This window comes from Montipora capricornis, chromosome 5 (assembly GCF_036669925.1).
Source record: "Montipora capricornis isolate CH-2021 chromosome 5, ASM3666992v2, whole genome shotgun sequence".
Taxonomy (NCBI): Eukaryota; Metazoa; Cnidaria; class Anthozoa; order Scleractinia; family Acroporidae; genus Montipora; species Montipora capricornis.
Genome location: NC_090887.1, coordinates 22331585 through 22351584, shown reverse-complemented (window position 1 = coordinate 22351584; position 20000 = coordinate 22331585). Strand labels below are relative to the sequence as shown.

At 41.2% G+C, this 20000-nt stretch overlaps 2 protein-coding genes across 2 annotated transcripts in view; both read left to right on the top strand.

The window, feature by feature from the left end:
• Window positions 1-20000, top strand: part of LOC138048502 (uncharacterized) — a 69931-nt gene that overhangs the window by 1032 nt on the left and 48899 nt on the right. Inside the window, exons 2-5 of the mRNA XM_068894686.1 lie at window positions 1282-1406; window positions 2028-2149; window positions 7611-7735; window positions 8358-8479. The gene's annotated coding sequence lies outside the window, so the exon portion shown is untranslated. The remainder of the gene's footprint in view (window positions 1-1281; window positions 1407-2027; window positions 2150-7610; window positions 7736-8357; window positions 8480-20000) is intronic.
• Window positions 10525-20000, top strand: part of LOC138048507 (uncharacterized) — a 10191-nt gene continuing 715 nt past the window's right edge. The window contains 6 exon segments of the mRNA XM_068894690.1: window positions 10525-10758; window positions 11947-12096; window positions 13464-13588; window positions 14051-14108; window positions 14711-18376; window positions 18467-20000. The exon segment at window positions 18467-20000 is cut by the window's right edge and continues 715 nt beyond it. Of these exon segments, the coding sequence (XP_068750791.1) occupies window positions 14740-18376; window positions 18467-20000 (5171 nt within the window). The 5' untranslated portion in view covers window positions 10525-10758; window positions 11947-12096; window positions 13464-13588; window positions 14051-14108; window positions 14711-14739.

Here is a 20000-nt window from a genome sequence, read left to right as displayed (position 1 = left end):
TATTTCACGTTTGTTCATTACACTTAAAACCATTTCTGGAAAGCTGATACTTCTAGGAATAGTAAAGATTTCCACGGCACTTGTTAAACCGGGAAAGAAAAAAATCGCATTACTCCGAAGTTAAGTTTGACATTATTCTCTCGTATGTATTCCGCTCCACCATGTGTTGCCATGTCCATCTTGATAACAGGGCTGAATTCTGAAGTTTCAAGTTAAAAGACACCCTACGAAGCTAGTACACTGATTTGTCTGCCAAGAAAGAAAGAATGAAACATGTTAAGTTCGGCCTATTGTGCAAAGAATGAAGCCTTTACAAAATATGTCACGGTATTAGAAGGTTGTACTCGATTGTTCTTCTTTCAATGCCAGGTGAAACTTGCTTACGACTGATTATGCTGGCTGCAAAAATTGCTTTTCTATCCATTCTATTCTTTCGTCAGTGTTTGCGCCCTCATTTCTTTAAGGGTTTTTTAAATTGAAGATCAGAACTAAAAGAAATAAAACAACTATAATTTATTGTGCATGACGAATTAGGATACTTCAGTTTGCTCATTGAGCAGTCTAAAAACTGAAACATCTATAGTTAACAGTCAGCAAATGGACAGATGCATAGTTATTTTAACAGAGATAATCTGCATAGCGCTGTCTGAGTGAACCTTTTCAGCATAACTGCGCTAAAATGATAATTATGAATTCTTGTGGTTGCACGGTGCGTTTAAGAGTTTATTATAAAAATCCAGCCATCCATGATTGATAAGTAAATATTGACCTGTTGCCATAGGATCTATAGAAAGGGAATTTTCCCTTTCAATGCTATATGGTGCCATAAATACTTAAGTTCCATCAACCTACTTTACCCAGCCTTTCGTAACCGCGATCAGACCGTACCAGTTTTGAATACATAGCGGTTTGTTGACAAACGTACAAGTGGGTTGGTGGAACGCTTTCACCTCAACAAATCAAGCATAGGGTAGTGTCTCAAGTACATAATGTAATACGCAAGTGTAACAATTGATTGTTTGAGGTTGATCTTTTTTGTATTCGGTTGTATAAACATCGCAAAGATACAGTAGTTCAAGCCACCAGGCACGCACGTCCTGTGCCTTCGGAACAATCGAAGTTGCCGCTGCAACGAACTAAAAATCGCTTCAATGTTAGCACCACCGATCTTTGTCTTTCTTGATTATGGCAACGATGAACGGCCAAGGTTTCTTGCATGTCTTCTTGGACTGTTAAATTCCATCATAGAATTTGTTAATGTCATGTTGGTGTATGTTTCAGGGGTGAGGGCGTGCCTGATCAGGTTCTATATTAGAATCCTCAGACTTGTTGACCGTGCAGTGATTTTTCACCATCGCAAGAACTTAAGAGATTTCTAGGAATAGTTTGCCTTACGTTCCTAATCGGTAAGTCAAATGTTTGCAATCCTTCGTAGCTGACCCACACAAATGATTTGTAATTAAACTGTGAATAATTTAATTTAAGCTTTAATACATTTTAATATATAGCGCCTTTTCTGCACTTGTTTTCCTTTGTGCTCTGCTGATTCTAATTCAGTTTGTCTCTTCATTATTTAACGGTTCGCAAGTAAGAGTCTGGTTATTGTCATTCGAGCATTTAGAAGCGTCAACGCATATTTCTAAAGCGAAAGCGAAAGAGAAACCTTAAAGGCTAAAAGGGAAGTCATATCTTGTTACAGAGAAGTTTAATGCATCGAAAATGTTTCATTATCTGGTCACAGTTTGGTGTTCCTGTGGACCGAGCTTTGGTGATTTGAGAGAAAAAATGCGCGCTCATAAAAAGCCTGCCAACGGCAAAGATTATTTCTTCCGTAGAATAGAAGTTCATCAATAATTAATAAGGAAATAGTACACTTATAAAAGCATCGTATATTCCGTTTGTTTTTGTTTGTTTTGTTTTTTTTTCAGTAAGAGATTGCCTTACAACAGTTGAAGTGTAGTTAGACTAACAGAAGCTAAAACTATCACTGCTCACGCCACTGAAGTTTGGGCTAATATCTGTTGCAGGAGGACGTACATCACTGTTGCTAGTTGTCTTCGAGACGGCAAATTGATCAGAACCATTGTTATTCCGGCTTCGTACATCACTCAGCTTGCGTAGAGGAGAATTTCAGTGACATCTAGCAAAGGTGAGATCAGATCCACCTGTTACACTCGTTGTAAGGACTGCAATTAAGGGGCCTGCCCAGTTGACATCTCCATGATTTCTCCGTGGAATGTTAAGTTGGGAAGTGGTTTACAGCTTTATCATATTAGGCACTGGTCTTAAATTAGAGGCGGAAAATGGAAAGAGATCGTCTTGAAATTTTCCTGACATCCTCTTTGTAAGGCTTTTTCATTTTTTGCAGACAACCCTCCCCTTCTCTACTCACTTAAAAATCGCAGTTCAATCATTAAAGCCTGGACTGTAAATTTATGATGGTGCTGTCATTTTTCCCTGCATAGGAACAACTGACCCTCCCCATATTTGCTCCAAATAAAATGATAGGAAGCTTTAGCCATAAGGAAGGCAACGGCAACGAGAACGTCACAATACAAAGTGAAGGTATAATGAGCGCAAAGAATTGATCTGCATGCTCTGCATCTGCGTTATACATTCGGTACGTCAGTTTCCCGTCCTAAGCAAAACAACAACGTCAAATGATCAAAATCAGCGACTTGAGGACAACGGCAGCCGACGAATTCAGATTTTTGATCTCTCTCTCTCTTCAAAATTTAACCAGTTTCATTTTGGACAACACACACATTTTACACAGTGAAAGAGTTGAAGTAATCCGGCGCGAACTGATTACAGATACGAGAATTTCTATTTTGAATCGATGTTCTCGTTGCGCCGTTGCGGTTGCCGTCCTTGTTGCTAAGCTTGTTGATTATCTGCCTCAGTTCGCCTCTTCTGTTGTTCAATAGATGGTTATAAACGGGTGTACAGTAGATCTGCCAGACAGATGCATCTTTTATTGAACGCTCGCTGTAGTTTGCATGTTCGCGCCGCGGACGTAATTTTATTGAAGGAATAAAGATGGCATGAAGTAAAAATCGCTGTCCTGGGTTCCTTTTTCGTAAAATTTATTATATATCGGCGTCGAGTTTGAATATACGAATGTACCGTGGGAACCAAAGATGCTGATTGGTGGGTTAGTCATGCATCAGTTGATTTCTTCATCTGTGGTTGGCATCGGAAGTTTGATTGATGGAAGCCAAAATGCAGTTTGGCCGTTGGCGCTTGAGGATGAATTCCGCAGAATTATGAAAAATGCAATAACTTGCTTACAGAGAAGTTTAATGCACCGAAAATGTTTCATTATCTGGTCACAGTTTGGTGTTCCTGTGGACCGAGCTTACGTGATTTGAAAGAAAAATTGCACGCTCGCAAAAAAGCCTGGCAACGGCAAATATTATTTCTTCCGTAGAATATAAGTTCATCAATAATTAATAAGGAAATGATACACCTATTAAAGCATCGTATATTCCGTTTGTTTTTGTTGTTGTTTTTTTTAAGAAGGGATTGCCTTACAACAGTTGAAGTGTAGTTAGACTTGCAGAAGCTAAAACTATCACTGCTCACGTCACTGAAGCTTGGGCTAACATCTGTTGCAGGAGGACGTACATCACTGTTGCTAGTTGTCTTCGAGACGGCAAAGTGATCGGAACCATTGTATTTCCGGCTTGGCATATCATTAAGCTTGTGTAGAGGAGAATTTCAGTGACACCCAGCAAAGGTGAGATCAGATCCACCTGTTACACTCGTTGTGAGGACTGCAAGAGGCTTGCCCCGTTGACATGTGCATGAGTTCTCCGTGGAATGTTAAGTTGGGAAGTGGTTTACAGCTTTATCATATTAGGCACCGGTCTTAAATTAGAGGCGGAAAATGGAAGGCAATCCTCTTCAAATTTTTCCTGATTTCGTTTTTTTAAAGCTTTTTTATCATTTGCTTACAACCCTCCCCTTCTGTACTCACTTAAAAATCGCAGTTCAATCATTAACTCCTGGACCGTAAATTTATTTATTTCTCTATATATTTACCAAGTAAGTCTTCACTCTTAAAAGAGTATGACAGACTGCTATCGTTTATCACGGTGGTATATATAATATTTCTCAAGGTTGTTTATATCACATTTATCACGATGGAAAATATCATTTTTACCTCAATTGCTTGTAATTTTGCAATCTGATTGGCTAATTTGCCGTTGTCAATAATAGCCTAGACAAAGCTGCTCGCGTCATGCTCGCGTCAATTTGTCACGCAATGTAATACCCAATCAGGAACGCTGATTTTGGGAAATAAACCGATCATATTGCTAGAAAGTTATAGACAACTCTTGCTCTTTCTTTGTGTCATGGTTTTGGTCACGCTCTGAAATAAACACTTTCTTTATCGTCGAATATTGTGGTAAGAAACAAATCGAAGGTGGTTCAGCGTTGTCTGTACTCTTATCGACAACGATATTCGTCATCAGAGTGGTCAAAATGTTGTGGACCCACGAGGCTTAGCAGAGTCCTAATTATTGACCGGTAGCCTGGGAGCAGGCCCTTCGAGGGACTGGGGCTGGGTGTAGAATGTGGCCCTCTACTTCTCTCCCACCGCAGAGAGAGAGCCTGCTCGCTGGCGAATTGACCGGTTGACAACAGAATATTTGCAAAGGGACGTTGCCCGTCACTGTGCTGTTAACTAAACTGTTGTGCGATAAAGAGTTAAGTTGTTCAGCAGTCTTTTTGAAGACCCTTCTACAGCTAACTAAACCTGTATGGCTTGTATTACTGACTTAAAGGCAAGCACAAGGTATTAGGTAAAATAGGTCGTAAATGGCATAATTTGGGATATTGTTGTTTAGTTCCTTATGTCGTGTTATCTTTAAAAGAGCCCCTTTGGGTATCTCATATTTGCTCATTGCACTTAAGACCATTTCCAGAAAGCTGATAGTTCAAGGAATAGCAAAGATTTCCACGGCACTTGTTAAACCGGGGAAGAAAAAAATCGCATGACTCCGAAGTTAAAGTTTGACATTATGCTCTCGTATGTATTCCGCTCCACCATGTGTTGCCATGTCCGTCTAGATAACAGGACTGAATTCTGGAGTTTCAAGTTAAAAGACGCCCTACGACGCTAATACACTGATTTTTCTACCAAGAAAAAATGAAATATTTTAAGATCGGCCTATTGTGGAAAGAATGAAGCCTTTACAAAATATGTCACGGTATTAGAAGGTTGTTCTCGATTGTTCTTCTTTCAATGCCAGGTGAAACTTGCTTGCGACTGATTATTGCCTTTCTACCCAATCATTCTATTCTTACGTCAGTGTTTGCGTCCTCATTTCTCTAAGATTGTTTTAAAATGGAAGGTGATAACTATAATTTCTTGTGCATGACGCATTAGGATACTTCAGTTTGCTCATTGAGCAGGCTAAAAACTGAAACGTCTATAGTTAACAGTCGGCATTTCCAGCAAAAAGACACATGCATAGTTATTTTAACAGATATAAACTGCATAGCGCTGTCTGAGTACACCTTTTTAGCATAACTGGGCTAAAATGATTATGAATTCTTGTGACTGCAGGGTGCGTTTACGAGTTTATTATAAAAATCCAGCCATCCATGATTGATAAGTAAATATTGACCTGTTGCCATAGGATCTATAGAAAGGGAATTTTCCCTTTTCATTGCTATATGGTGCCATAAATACTTAAGTTCTATCAACCTACCAGTTTCGAATACATAGTGGTTTGTGGACAAACGTGCAAGTGAGGTTGATGGAACGCTTTCAGCTCAACAAATCAAGACTAGGGTAGTGTCTCAAGTATATAATGGAATACGCAAGCGCGTAGCAATTGATTGTTTGCGGTTGATCGCGTTTATATTCAGTGCTATAAACATCGCAAAGCTATGTCCTGTGCCTTCGCTGTTAACCCTTTCAGCCCCGATAGTGCCAAATGGCACATATAGATTTTACTCTGTCTAACGCCAGACGATTTTACTCGTCAATGGGGAACCCCTCGGGGCTTAAAGGGTTAAGCTAACAACGTGAAAAAACTATGTCCATGTTTAACCATTTCAGCCCCGATAGTACCAAAAGGCACTTACCCATTTTACTCTGTCTAACGCCAGACGATTTTACTCGTCAATCGGGAACCCCTCGCTGCTTAAAGGGTTAACTACCTTAATGTGCAATGGCGATGTTCAGCAGTCTTTATAAAGCTCCTTCTACAGCTAACTACACCTGTATAGCTTATATTACTGATTTAAAGGCAAGCACAAGGTAGGTAAAATACGTCGTAAATGGCATAATTCGGGACATTGTTCTAACTTCCTTCTGTCGCTTCATCTTTGAAAGAGCTCCTTTGAGTATTTCACGTTTGTTCATTACACTTAAAACCATTTCCGGAAAGCTGATAGTTCAAGGAATAGCAAAGATTTCCACGGAACTTGTTAAACCGGGGAAGAAAAAGATCGCATGACTCCGAAGTTAAGTTTCACATTATGCTCTCAAATGTATTCCGCTCCACCATGTGTTGCCATGTCCATCTAGATAACAGGACTGAATTCTGAAGTTTCAAGTTAAAAGACGCCCTACGACGCTAAGACACCGATTTGTCTGCCAAGAAAGAAAGAAACATTTTAAGTCTTTACAAAATATGTCACGGTATTAGAAGGTTGTTCTCGATTGTTCTTCTTTCAATGCCAAGTTAAACTTGCTTGCGACTGATTATGCTGGCTGCAAAAATTGCTTTTCTATCCATTCTATTCTTACGTCAGTGTTTGCGTCCTCATTTCTCTAACATTGTTTTAACACGGAAGGTGATAACTATAATTTCTTGTGCATGACGAATTAGGATTTTTCAGTTTGCTCATTGAGCAGTCTAAAAACTGAAACATCTATAGTTAACAGTCAGCATTTCCAGCAAAAGGACAGATGCATAGTTATTTTAAAAGAAATAAACTGCATAGCGCTGTCTGAGTGAACCTTTTAAGCATAACTGCGCTAAAATGATAATTATGAATTCATGTGGCTGCAGGGTGCGTTTAAGAGTTTATTATAAAAATCCAGCCATCCATGATTGATAAGTAAATATTGCCCTGTTGGCATAGGAGCTATAGAAAGGGAATTTTCCCTTTTCAATGCTATACGGTGCCATAAATACTTAAGTTCCATCAACCTACTTTACCCAGCCTTTCGTAACCGCGATCAGACCGTACCAGTTTTGAATACATAGCAGTTTGTGGACAAAGTAAACGTGCAAGTAGGTTGGGGAACGCTTTCACTTCAACAAATCAAGCCTAGGGTAGTGTCTCAAGTACATAATGGAATACGCAAGGGCGTAGCAATTGATTGTTTGAGGTTGATCTTTTTTATATTCGGTGCTATAAACATCGCAAAGCTACAGTAGTTAAACCACCAGGCACGCATGTCCTGTGCCTTCGAAACGATCGAAGTTGCAGCTGCGACGAACTAAAAATCTCTTCAATGTTAGCACCACTGATCTTTGTTTTTCTTGATTATCGCAACGATGAACGGCTAAGGTAATTTGCATGTCTTCTTGGACTGTTAAATTCCATCATCGAATTTGTTAATGCCATGTTGGTGTCTGTTTCAGGGGTGAGGGCGTGGCTGATCAGGTTCTATATTAGAATCCTCAGACTTGTTGACCGTGCAGTGTTTTTTCACCATCGCAAGAACTTAAGAGATTTCTAGGAAAAGTTTGCCTTACGTTCCTAATCGGTAAGTCAAATGTTTGCAATCCTTCGTAGCTGAACCACACAAATGATTTGTAATTAAACTGTGAATAATTTAATTTAAGCTTTAATACATTTTAAATGTATAGCGCCTTTACTGCACTGGGTTTCCTTTGTACTCTGCTGAGTCTAATTCAGTTTGTCTCTTCATTATTTAACGGTTCGCAAGTAAGAGTCTGGTTATTGTCATTCCAGCATTTAGAAGCGTCGACGCATATTTCTAAAGCGAAAGCGAAGGAGAAACCTTTAAGGCTAAAAGGGAAGTCATATCTTGTTACAGAGAAGTTTAATGCACCGAACATATTTCATTATCTGGCCACAGTCTGGTGTTCCTGTGGACCGAGCTTACGTGATTTGAGAGAAAAATTGCACGCTCGCAAAAAAGCCTGGCAACGGCAAATATTATTTCTTCCGTAGAATAGAAGGTTATCAATAATTAATAAGGAAATAGTGCACCTATTAAAGCATCTTATATTCCGTTTGATTTTGATTTTGTTTTTTTTTTGTAGTAAGGGATTGCCTTACAACAGTTGAAGCGTAGTTAGACTAGCAGAAGCTAAAACTATCACTGCTCACGTCACTGAAGTTTGGGCTAATATCTGTTGTAGGACGACGTACATCTCTGTTGCTCGTTGTCTTCGAGACGGCAAATTGATCGGAACCATTGTACTTCCGGCTTCGTATATCACTCAGCTTGCGTAGAGGAGAATTTCAGTGACATCTAGCAAAGGTGAGATCAGATCCACCCGTTACACTGTTTTTAAGGACTGCAAGGGGCCTGCCCAGTTGACATCTCCATGAGTTCTCCGTGGATTGTTAAGTTGGGAAGTGGTTTATAGCTTTATCATATTACGCACCGGACTTAAGTTAGAGGCGGAAAATGGAAAGAGATTGTCTTGAAATTTTCCTGACTTCCTCTTTGTAGAGCTTTTTCATTTTTTGCTTACAACCCTTCCCTTCTCCACTCTCTTAAAAATCGCAGTTCAATCATTAAAGCCTGCCGGACTTATCACGGTGCTGTCATTTTTTCCTGCATAGGAACCACTGACAATCCCCATATTTGCACGAAATAAAATGATAGGAAGCTTTAGCCATAAGGAAGGCAACGGCAACGAGAACGTCACAATACAAAGTAAAGATATAATGAGCGAAAATAATTGATCTGCATGCTCTGCATCTGCGTTTTACACTCGGTACGTCAGTTTCCCGTCCTAAGCAAAACAACAACGTCAAATGATCAAAATCAGCGACTTGAGGACAACGGCAGCCGACGAATTCAGATTTTTGATCTCTCTCTCTCTTCAAACTTTAACAGGTTTCATTTTGGACAACACACACACTTTACACAGTGAAAGAGTTGAAGTAATCCGGCGCGAACTGATTACAGATACGAGAATTTCTATTTTGAATCGATGTTCTCGTTGCGCCGTTGCGGTTGCCGTCCTTGTTGCTAAGCTCCTTGATGACCTGCCTCAGTTCGCCTCTTCTGTTGTTCAAGAGATCGTTATAAACGGGTGTACAGTAGATCTGCCAGACAGATGCATCTTTCATTGAACGCTCGCTGTAGTTTGCACGTTCGCGCCGCGGACGTAATTTTATTGAAGGAATAAAGATGACATGAAGTAAAAATCGCTGTCCTGGGTTCCTTTTTCGTAAAATTTATTATATATCGGCGTCGAGTTTGAATATACGAATGTACCGTGGGAACCAAAGATGCTGATTGGTGGGTTAGTCATGCATCAGTTGATTTCTTCATCTGTGGTTGGCATCGGAAGTTTGATTGATGGAAGCCAAAATGCAGTTTGGCCGTTGGCGCTTGAGGATGAATTCCGCAGAATTATGAAAAATGCAATAACTTGTTTACGACTTATTATGTTTTTACCCAGACAAAGTGACCTTAACGCGGCACCTGATTATATCATGACGTTCCAGTTGATGACCAACCGCTGTTTCGGGGAATACACCTTATTCATAACTGGCCGCCTTTTAAATATACTTTTGTTTTTATTCAAATTATGCACCTATCAATGTTAAGCCCCAGGATGGGAAGGGAGGGGGGGGGGGGGATCGGGCTACCCACGGGGCTTTGACTGTGAAGTCTGTCCCAAGGGTGGGGATTTTGATCGTACGACATATCCCCAGGGTGGAGAATTTGACATGGCCACCATCTTGGATAATAAATAGGGCTTGGAAATCAATCTTTTCCCTCCCCAGGTAGTGAGGGAAAGGCCCTGGAAACGAGGTTGCCTGAAAATAACTCCGCCATCTTGAAAAATACCCAGAAGGCGTTGAAATGAACTTCCCACATTTGTGAGAGGTGGCTGAACGAAAGGTGAGGGGTACATACATTGCACTCTTATTGTGTGCAGCAAGGTCTAAAGGATATTATTTTGGCCACCTCTACTCGCCCCAGCGTGGGGGCTTTTGATACTTTTGGCAAATTATGTTGTCCCGGGGATGGGGAATTTGACTCATTTTTTTCAGAAAATGTCAAAATCCCCAAATATTTCACGGTATTAGAAGGTCGTTCTCGATGGTTCTTCTTTCAATGCCAGGTGAAGCTTGCTTGTGACTAATTATGCTGGCTGCAAAAATTGCCTCAATTTCTATGCATTCCATTCTTACGTCAGTGTTTGCGTCCTCATTTCTATAAGGTTGTTTTAAAACTGAAGGTCATAACTAGAAGAAATGAAACAACTCTAATTTCTTGTGCATGACGCATTACAATACTTGATGCACTTTGTTTTCAGTTTGTTCATTGAGCAGTCTAAAAACTGAACCATCTATAGTTAACAGTCAGTATTTTCAGCGGAAGGACAGATGCATTGTTATTTTAACAGAAATAAACTGCATAGCGCTGTCTGAGTGAACCTTCTCAGCACAACTGCGCTTAAATGATAATTATGAATTCTTGTGACTGCAGGTTGCGTTTACGAGTTTATTATAAAAATCCAGCCATCCATGATTGATAAGTCAATATTGACCTGTCGCCATAGGATCTATAGAAAGGTAATTTTCCCTTTTCATTGCTAGATGGTGCCATAAATACTTAAGTTCTATCAACATACCAGTTTCGAATACATAGTGGTTTGTGGACAAACGTGCAAGTGAGGTTGGTGGAACGCTTTCAGCTCAACAAATCAAGACTAGGGTGGTCGGTCTCAAGTACATGATGGAATGCGCAAGCGCGTAGCAATTGATTGTTTGCGGTTGATCGTGTTTATATTCAGTGCTATAAACATCGCAAAGCTATGTCCTGTGCCTTCACTGTTTTGGGGAATACACCTCATTTCAAAATTAATGCCGCCATTTAAAGATACTTTTCTTTTTATTCAAATTATGCATCTATCAATGTTAAGCCCCAGTGGGGGAGGTCTCTCCCAAGGGTGGGGATTTTCATCGTACGACATATCCCCAGGGTGGGGAATTTGACATGGCCACCATCTTGGATAATGAAGAGGGCTTGGAAATCAATCTTGTTCCCAAGGCTTTTCCCTCCCCAGGTAGTGAGGGAAAGGCCCTGGAAACGAGGTTGCCTGAAAATAACTCCGCCATCTTGAAAAATACCCAGAAGGCGTTCAAATTAACTTCCCACATTTGTGAGAGGTGGCTGGATGAAAGGTGAGGGGTACATACATTGCACTCTTATTGTGTGCAGCAAGGTCCAAAGGATATTATTTTGGCCACCTCTACTCGCCCCAGCGTGTGAGCTTTTGATACTTTTGGGAAATTATGTTGTCCCGGGGGTGGGGAATTTGACTCATTTCTTTCAGAAAATGTCAAAATCATCACCCCTTCCCCGAGACCCCCCCCCCCCCCACCGTGGGGATTAACATTGATAGGTGCATTAGCCATTGATGCCTCGTTCTCAAGCTTCACATTCAAAAGAATATTTTGCCTTAAACGAGGCATCAAGGTATATTTTAAATAAAAACATATGAATATCTAAATAGCGGCCAATTTGGAATAAGGTGTATGAGTCGGCTAAAAAAGCCTCTTCTCTCTGAGGATACCCCGTTCGATAGTCAGCGGAGCTTCTGCCAGAAGAGCAGCTTATAAAATCAATGAATAATCTGTGAGAAAAAGCTTTGGGTTCGACCTCAACCCTGACTCAACTTGTACGACGTGTATTTTTGATTCACTGTCAAACTCCAGTCACCCATAGTCGAATCCTAATTATTGACCGGTTGCCAACAGGATATTTGCAAAGGGACGTTTCCCTTCACTGTGCTGTTAAGGAAATTGTTGTGCCATGGAGATGTAACTTTTTCAGCAGTCTTTTTGAAGCCCTTCTACAGCTAACTAAACCTGTATAACTTGTATTACTGACTTAAAGGCAAGCACAAGGTGGTAAAATACGTCGTAAATGGATGATAATTCGGGACATTGTTCTAACTTCCTTCTGTCGCGTCATCTTTGAAAGAGCTCCTTTAAGTATCTCACGTTTGCTCATTACACTTAAGACCATTTCCGGAAAGCTGATAGTTCAAGGAATAGCAAAGATTTCCACGGAACTTGTTAAACCGGGGAAGAAATAAATCGCATGATTCCGAAGTTAAGTTTGACTGATATTATGCTCTCGTGTGTATTCCGCTCCACAAAGTGTTGTCATGTCCATCCAGATAACAGGACTGAATTCTGAAGTTTTATGTTGAAAGACGCCTTACGACACTAGTACACTGATTTGTCTGCCCAGAAAGAATGAAACATGTTAAGTTCGGCCTATTGTCCAAAGAATGAAGCTTTTACGAAATATGTCACGGTATTAGAAGGTTGTTCTCGATTGTTCTTCATTCAATGCTAGGTGAAACTTGCTTGCGACTGATTATGCTGGCTGCAAAAATTGCCTTTCTATCCATTCCATTCTTACGTCAGTGTTTGGGTCCTTATTTCTATAAGGTTGTTTTAAAACTGAAGGTCATAACTAGAAGAAATGAAACAACTCTAATTTCTTGTGCATGACGCATTAGAATACTTGATGCACTTTGTTTTCAGTTTGTTCATTGAGCAGTCTAAAAACTGAAACATCTATAGTTAACAGTCAGTGTTTCCAGCAGAAGGACAGATGCATTGTTATTTTAACAGAAATAAACTGCATAGCGCTGTCTGAGTGAACCTTTTCAGCATAACTGCGCTAAAATGATAATTGTGAATTCCTGTGACTGCAGGGTGCGTTTACGAGTTTATTATAGAAATCCAGCCATCCATGATTGATAAGTAAATATTGACCTGTTGCCATAGGATCTATACATAGGGAATTTTCCCTTTTCTTTGCTATATAGTGCCATAAACACTTAAGTTCCATCAACCTACTTTACCCAGCCTTTCGTAACCGCGATCAGACCGTACCAGTTTCGAATACATCGTGGTTTGTGGACAAACGTGCAAATGAGGTTGGTGGAACGCTTTCAGCTCAACCAATCAAGCATAGGGTAGTGTCTCAAGTACATAATGGAATACGCAAGTGCGTAGCAATTGATTGTTTGCGGTGGATCGTGTTTATATTCAGTGCTATGAAAATCATATCCTGTGCCTTCGAAACGATCGAAGTTGCAGCTGCGACGAACTAAAAATCGCTTGAATGTTAGCACCACCGATCTTTGTCTTCCTTGATTATGGTTACGATGAACGGCTAAGGTATCTTGCATGTCTTCTTGGACTGTTAAGTTCCATCATCGAATTTGTTAATGTCATGTTGGTGTCCGTTGTTTCAGGGGTGAGGGCGTGGCTGATCAGGTTCTATATTAGAGTCCTCAGACTTGTTGACCGTGCAGTGATTTTTCACCATCGCAAGAACTTAAGAGACGTCTAGGAAAAGTTTGCCTTACATTCCTAATCGGTAAGTCAAATGTTTGCGATCCTTCGTAACTGAACCACACGAATGATTTGTAATTAAACTGTCAATAATTTAATTTAATCTTTAATACATTTAAATATTTTGCGCTTGTACTACACTGGTTTTCCTTTGTGCTGTTATGGTGATTTTGATTCAGTTTGTTTCTTCGTTATTTAACGGTTCGAAGTAAAAGCCTGGTTATTGTCATTTGAGCTTTACCTTAAAAAGCAAAACCTCTTGAAGCGTGAAGTCTTGCCATTTTTTTTTTCTCGTCTCCTAACTTGAAATCATGGCAAAGGACCAGCTTTATAGAGCAAGCGTATGCTTTTCACAGTGACTTCTCTCGCCTGAAAAGCTTTCCGGACTTTGCAGAAACGGGCTGCTCACTATAAGTATAGTACAATTTGGGTCTGTATGTTATCATTTAACTATGTTTTCATTCAGTTTTTCTTTCCCTCCTTGCAGGAAGAGTGAACTGTGAAGGATTGTTGTTTGTCTTCATCCAAATAGACCATTACTAAAGGTAAGGAGTGTTGACACCTGAAAGAGTTTCCCTGCGCCAAAACTAAAAAAAATCCTTAATTACAACCCCATTATCGAGAAGATTACCATCCGAAAGCGTATCATTTGCAAAGCCACGTCTACGGAGCTCGAGACACTGGAGTTTCTGCAAAAACATGTGTATGACTAACATGCCTTGTAAACAACTTAGGGATTGTCTCACTAAAACGTCCATCCTTCCTCTATCGACGACCTAGAGACGGAAGTGAAAAACGTCAGTAAAGGCCTCTTCTGTTGTTCAAGAGATGGTTATGAACGGGTGTACAGTATATCTGCCAGACAGATGCATCGTTCATTGAAGGCTCGCCGTAGTTTGCACGTTGGCGCCGCAGACGTAGGAAAATTGAAGCAGTAAAGATGACATGAAGTAAAAATCGCTGTCCTGGGTTCCTTTTTCGTAAAATGTATCACAGAAAAAACATTCAAAACCACACTTTAAATTTAGCATTATTTGCGAAAATAAATAAATAAAAGTAAAAATAAAAGCATCTTAGTATATATATAAGTTACTAAGTGATCCTTTGTACTACTTCTGACACTAACGCAATAATTATTTTTAACAAGGTCTGACTAAACGCTGAACCTGACTAAGTATGGCCACTGGACCGCAATACACTGAGGAGCAACTGAACTACTTCAGGATCTGCTTTATCACTACTGATGTGATAACTGAGGGCCTGCGAACAATCTTCAAACAAGAATGGGACAACCGTTACAAGGCAACTTTGGGAGAATGGAAAGACGAACCCCGAAATGGACTGGACTTCAAAAACCAGGAGTCGCCAAGAAACCAAAGAAAAAACACGGGTCTTCTGGCAACCATGGTTAACGGAAATAGAGCAGAATGGGATTGCACCATGCTCTTTTACGCTATACTGTACTCCGACTGTATTGGAATAGGCCTAAACACAGTAGTCCGATCAAATGTGGATGATTTGAGAAATTTTCGTAATCAAGACTTTGCTCATTTGCCACAAGGCCATGTCAAGGAGTCAGAGTTTCAAACTGCTGTAGGTAAAGTTGTAGTTGCCTTTCAAGCACTTGGCCTCCCCGATCTAAAGATTCAAGAAATCAGAACTCAGAAGAGTTTTCCGACGGGCGAGTTACGAAAAGTCTTGCAAGAAGTCGACCACCTAAAAGACGAACTGAAAGACAAAGAACAGGAACTTGGAGAAAAATGTGAAACCCTTAAGGAAACAGAAAAGCATCGAAAGGTCCTTGAAGAGCAGTTACTAACTCAAGCTCCTGCAGCATTTTGCATTCTCCCACCCAAACCATCGCACGATGTTGCCGAACGAGATCATGAATTGGCTAAGATAGCTCAACAGCTAAAGCAACTGAAAGAAACCAACGAGAACCGATTAACTTCTCTGTACCCATCAGGAAACCCTGGAAGCGGCAAATCTCAGTTAGCTGGTCTTGCCGCAAAGAAATTCTTTGATGACAAAAAACAAATCGCGGGCGAGAATGCATTCGTGATGACTCTAAATGCGCAAAGTCTTGATTCTCTGTTAGATTCCTACGTCTCTTTTTCTCGTAATCTAAAGTGTTCAGAATATGCAGTCACAAGTACTCTAAACGACAAAGATCTGAAGACGGAGGGGAAGATTGCCAACATAAAGTCATTAATTAGTACCAAAGTTGAGCTTTACTCATCGTGGCTGTTAGTGGTGGACAATGTCGCCAGCATAAGTGAAATGAATCCTCATTTGCCAGAGACCGGAGACACGCACTGGTGTAAAGGTCAGCTGCTGATCACATCGCAAGACACCGCTGCTATTCCTTCAGAAACCTCTTTCAGCAATCACATCTCTGTGAGCAAGGGCATGACACCATCTGACGCCATTTCCTTATTAGCCTCTCTCTCCGGCATCGCTGACGGTGAGACTGAAAAAGAAGTTGCTCGGGCATTAGATTACCAACCCCTTGCCTTAGCAAGCGCCGCTATCTTTGTCAAACAAGTTCGGGTAGCATCTTCGAATTTTGGCTGGAAAGGCTACCTCGAGAAGCTTGAGAGGGGTCAGCGTGCTAACACTGAGGATTTTCTTGCCATGACAAACCAAAGCTACCCAATCTCTATGACCACAGCGATTTCATTAGCCGTGGACGGCGTGATGTCATCTGACAAGGTTGTGAATCACACATTCGGTTTTATTTCTCTCTGTGGTCAGCAACCATTAAACCTTGACCTTGTGATAAAGTACAGCCTAAATGTCGAGAACGAAAGCGATGGGAGTGGATTAGACGCTTCTGCGGACAAAGATATCATTGGTTTAAGGATTCGAAAAAGCTCGCTGCTGTTAGTTGAAGAAGACGAGAGTGGCGTCTACGTTCAAGTACATCAAATTGTGAGAAATGTCACCCAAACTAGAATCAAAAAGTATTCGGAGGCTCAATATTTTCAAATCATTCATTGGGGTATTACCTCATTTAGTCAGTTTATAGATGAGAAAAATCTTGATAAAAAAGACTCTATTTCTAAAAGCTTCCAGCTGCTACCTCATTTGAAGTGCCCAATAACAAAAATTGAAACGGTATTCAATGTACCTGACTTATCAAAAGTCAATTTAAATGTGAAAGATTATCCAAATTATTTCATTAGGTTTAGCACAATTTGTGCTAATCATTGCGACTTTAATAGAGCCAAAAGCATCTGTAAGGTAGCTCTAAAATTAATTCAGCATGGTGGTGTATTTTGTGAGGGAGACTTGGCAGCAGTCTATGATGTGTTAGGCAATGTCCATCACATGATGGGTGAGTTTCAAGAATCAAAAGAGTATCATGAACGCGCTCTTGCTATACGGATAGAAAAGTTGGGATCTCAGCATATCGATGTCGCAACCAGTTACAACAACATAGCCAATATACTCCATAACCAAGGTGACCTGGAACAAGCAAAGGAGTATCATGTTCGCGCTCTTGCTATAGGGATAGAAAAGTTGGGATCTCAGCATATCAATGTCGCAACCAGTTACAACAACATAGCCACTATACTCCGTGACCAAGGTGACCTGGAACAAGCAAAGGAATATCACGATCGCGCTCTTGCTATGCAGATAGAAAAGTTGGGATCTCAGCATATCAAGGTCGCAATCAGTTACAACAACATAGCGACTGTACTCCATGACCAAGGTGACCTGGAACAAGCAAAGGAGTATCATGATCGCGCTCTTGTTATACGGATAGAAAAGTTGGGATCTCAGCATATCGATGTCGCAACCAGTTACAACAACATAGCCACTGTACTCCGTGCCCAGGGTGACCTGGAACAGGCAAAGGAGTATCATGATCGCGCTCTTGCTATAGTGATAGAAAAGTTGGGATCTCAGCATATCAATGTCGCAACCAGTTACAACAACATAGCCACTATACTCCATGACCAAGGTGACCTGGAACAAGCAAAGGAGTATCTCGATCGCGCTCTTGCTATACAGATAGAAAAGTTGGGATCTCAGCATATCCATGTCGCATCCAGTTACAACAACATAGCCACTGTACTCCATGACCAAGGGGACCTGAAACAAGCAAAGGAATATCACGATCGCGCTCTTACTATACGGATAGAAAAGTTGGGATCTCGGCATATCGATGTTGCATCCAGTTACAACAACATAGCCACTCTGCTACAAGACCAAGGTGACCTGGAACAGGCAAAGGAGTATCAGGATCGCGCTCTTGCTATACAGATAGAAAAGTTGGGATCTCAGCATATCGATGTCGCAACCAGTTACAACAACATAGCCACTATACTCCGTGACCAAGGTGACCTGGAACAAGCAAAGGAATATCACGATCGCGCTCTTGCTATGCAGATAGAAAAGTTGGGATCTCAGCATATCAAGGTCGCAATCAGTTACAACAACATAGCGACTGTACTCCATGCCAAGGGCAACCTGAAATAGGCAAAGGAGTATCATGTTCGCGCTCTTGCTATACAAATAGAAAAGGTGGGATCTCAGCATATCGATGTCGCATCCAGTTACAACAACATAGCCAGCGTACTCCGTGCCCAGGGTGACCTGGAACAGGCAAAGGAGTATCATGATCGCGCTCTTGTTATACGGATAGAAAAGTTGGGATCTCAGCATATCGATGTCGCATCCAGTTACAACAACATAGCCACTATACTCCATGACCAAGGTGACCTGGAACAAGCAAAGGAGTATCTCGATCGCGCTCTTGCTATTCTGATAGAGAAGTTGGAATCTCAGCATATCGATGTTGCATCCAGTTAGAACAACATAGCCAGTGTACTCTGTGCCCAGGGTAACCTGGAACAAGTAAAGGCGTATCATGATCGCGCTCTTGCTATACGGATAGAAAAGTTGGGATCTCAGCATATCGATGTCGCATCCAGTTACAACAACATAGCCATTGTACTCCATGACCAAGGTGACCTGGAACAGGCAAAGGAGTATCTTGATCGCGCTCTTGCTATACGGATAGAAAAGTTGGGATCTCAGCATATCGATGTCGCATCCAGTTACAACAACATAGCCACTCTACTCCATGGCCAAGGTGACCTGGAACAGGCAAAGGAGTATCTCAATTGCGCTCTTGCTATTCGGATAGAAAAGTTGGGATCTCAGCATATGGATGTTGCATCAAGTTACAACAACATAGCCAGTGTACTCCGAGCCCAGGGTGACCTGGAACAGGGTAAGGAGTATCACGATTGCGCTCTTGCTATACGGATAGAAAAGTTGGGATCTCAGCATATCAATGTCGCATCCAGTTACAACAACAAAGCCAGTGTACTTCATGACCAAGGTGACCTGGAACAAGCAAAGGACTATCATGATCACGCTCTTGCTATATGCATAGAAAAGATGGGATCTCAGCATATTGTTGTCGCACCCAGTTACAACGACATAGCCATTGTACTCCATGACCAAGGTGACCTGGAACAAGCAAAGGAGTACCTCAATTGCACTCTTGCTATACGGATACAAAATTTGGGATCTCAGCATATCGATGTCGCATCCAGTTACAACAACATAGCCAGTGTACTCCGTGCCCAGGGTGACCTGGAACAGGCAAAGGAGTATCTGGATCACGCTCTTGCTATACGGATAGAAAAGTTGGGATGTCAGCATACCCATGTCGCATCCAGTTACAACAACATAGCTACCCTACTCCCTGACCAAGGTGACCTGGAACAAGCAAAGGAGTATCTCAATTGCGCTCTTGCTATTCGGATAGAAAAGTTGGGATCTCAGCATATGGATGTTGCATCAAGTTACAACAACATAGCCAGTGTACTCCGAGCCCAGGGTGACCTGGAACAGGGTAAGGAGTATCACGATTGCGCTCTTGCTATACGGATAGAAAAGTTGGGATCTCAGCATATCAAGGTCGCATCCAGTTACAGCAACAAAGCCAGTGTACTTCATGACCAAGGTGACCTGGAACAAGCAAAGGACTATCATGATCACGCTCTTGCTATATGCATAGAAAAGATGGGATCTCAGCATATTGTTGTCGCACCCAGTTACAACGACATAGCCATTGTACTCCATGACCAAGGTGACCTGGAACAAGCAAAGGAGTATCTCAATTGCACTCTTGCTATACGGATAAAAAAGTTGGGATCTCAGCATATCGATGTCGCATCCAGTTACAACAACATAGCCAGTGTACTCCGTGCCCAGGGTGACCTGGAACAGGCAAAGGAGTATCTGGATCACGCTCTTGCTATACGGATAGAAAAGTTGGGATGTCAGCATACCCATGTCGCATCCAGTTACAACAACATAGCCAGTGTACTCCGTGCCCAGGGTGACCTGGAACAAGCAAAGAAATATCATGTTCGCGCTCTTGCTATACGGATAGAAAAGTTGGGATCTCAGCATAT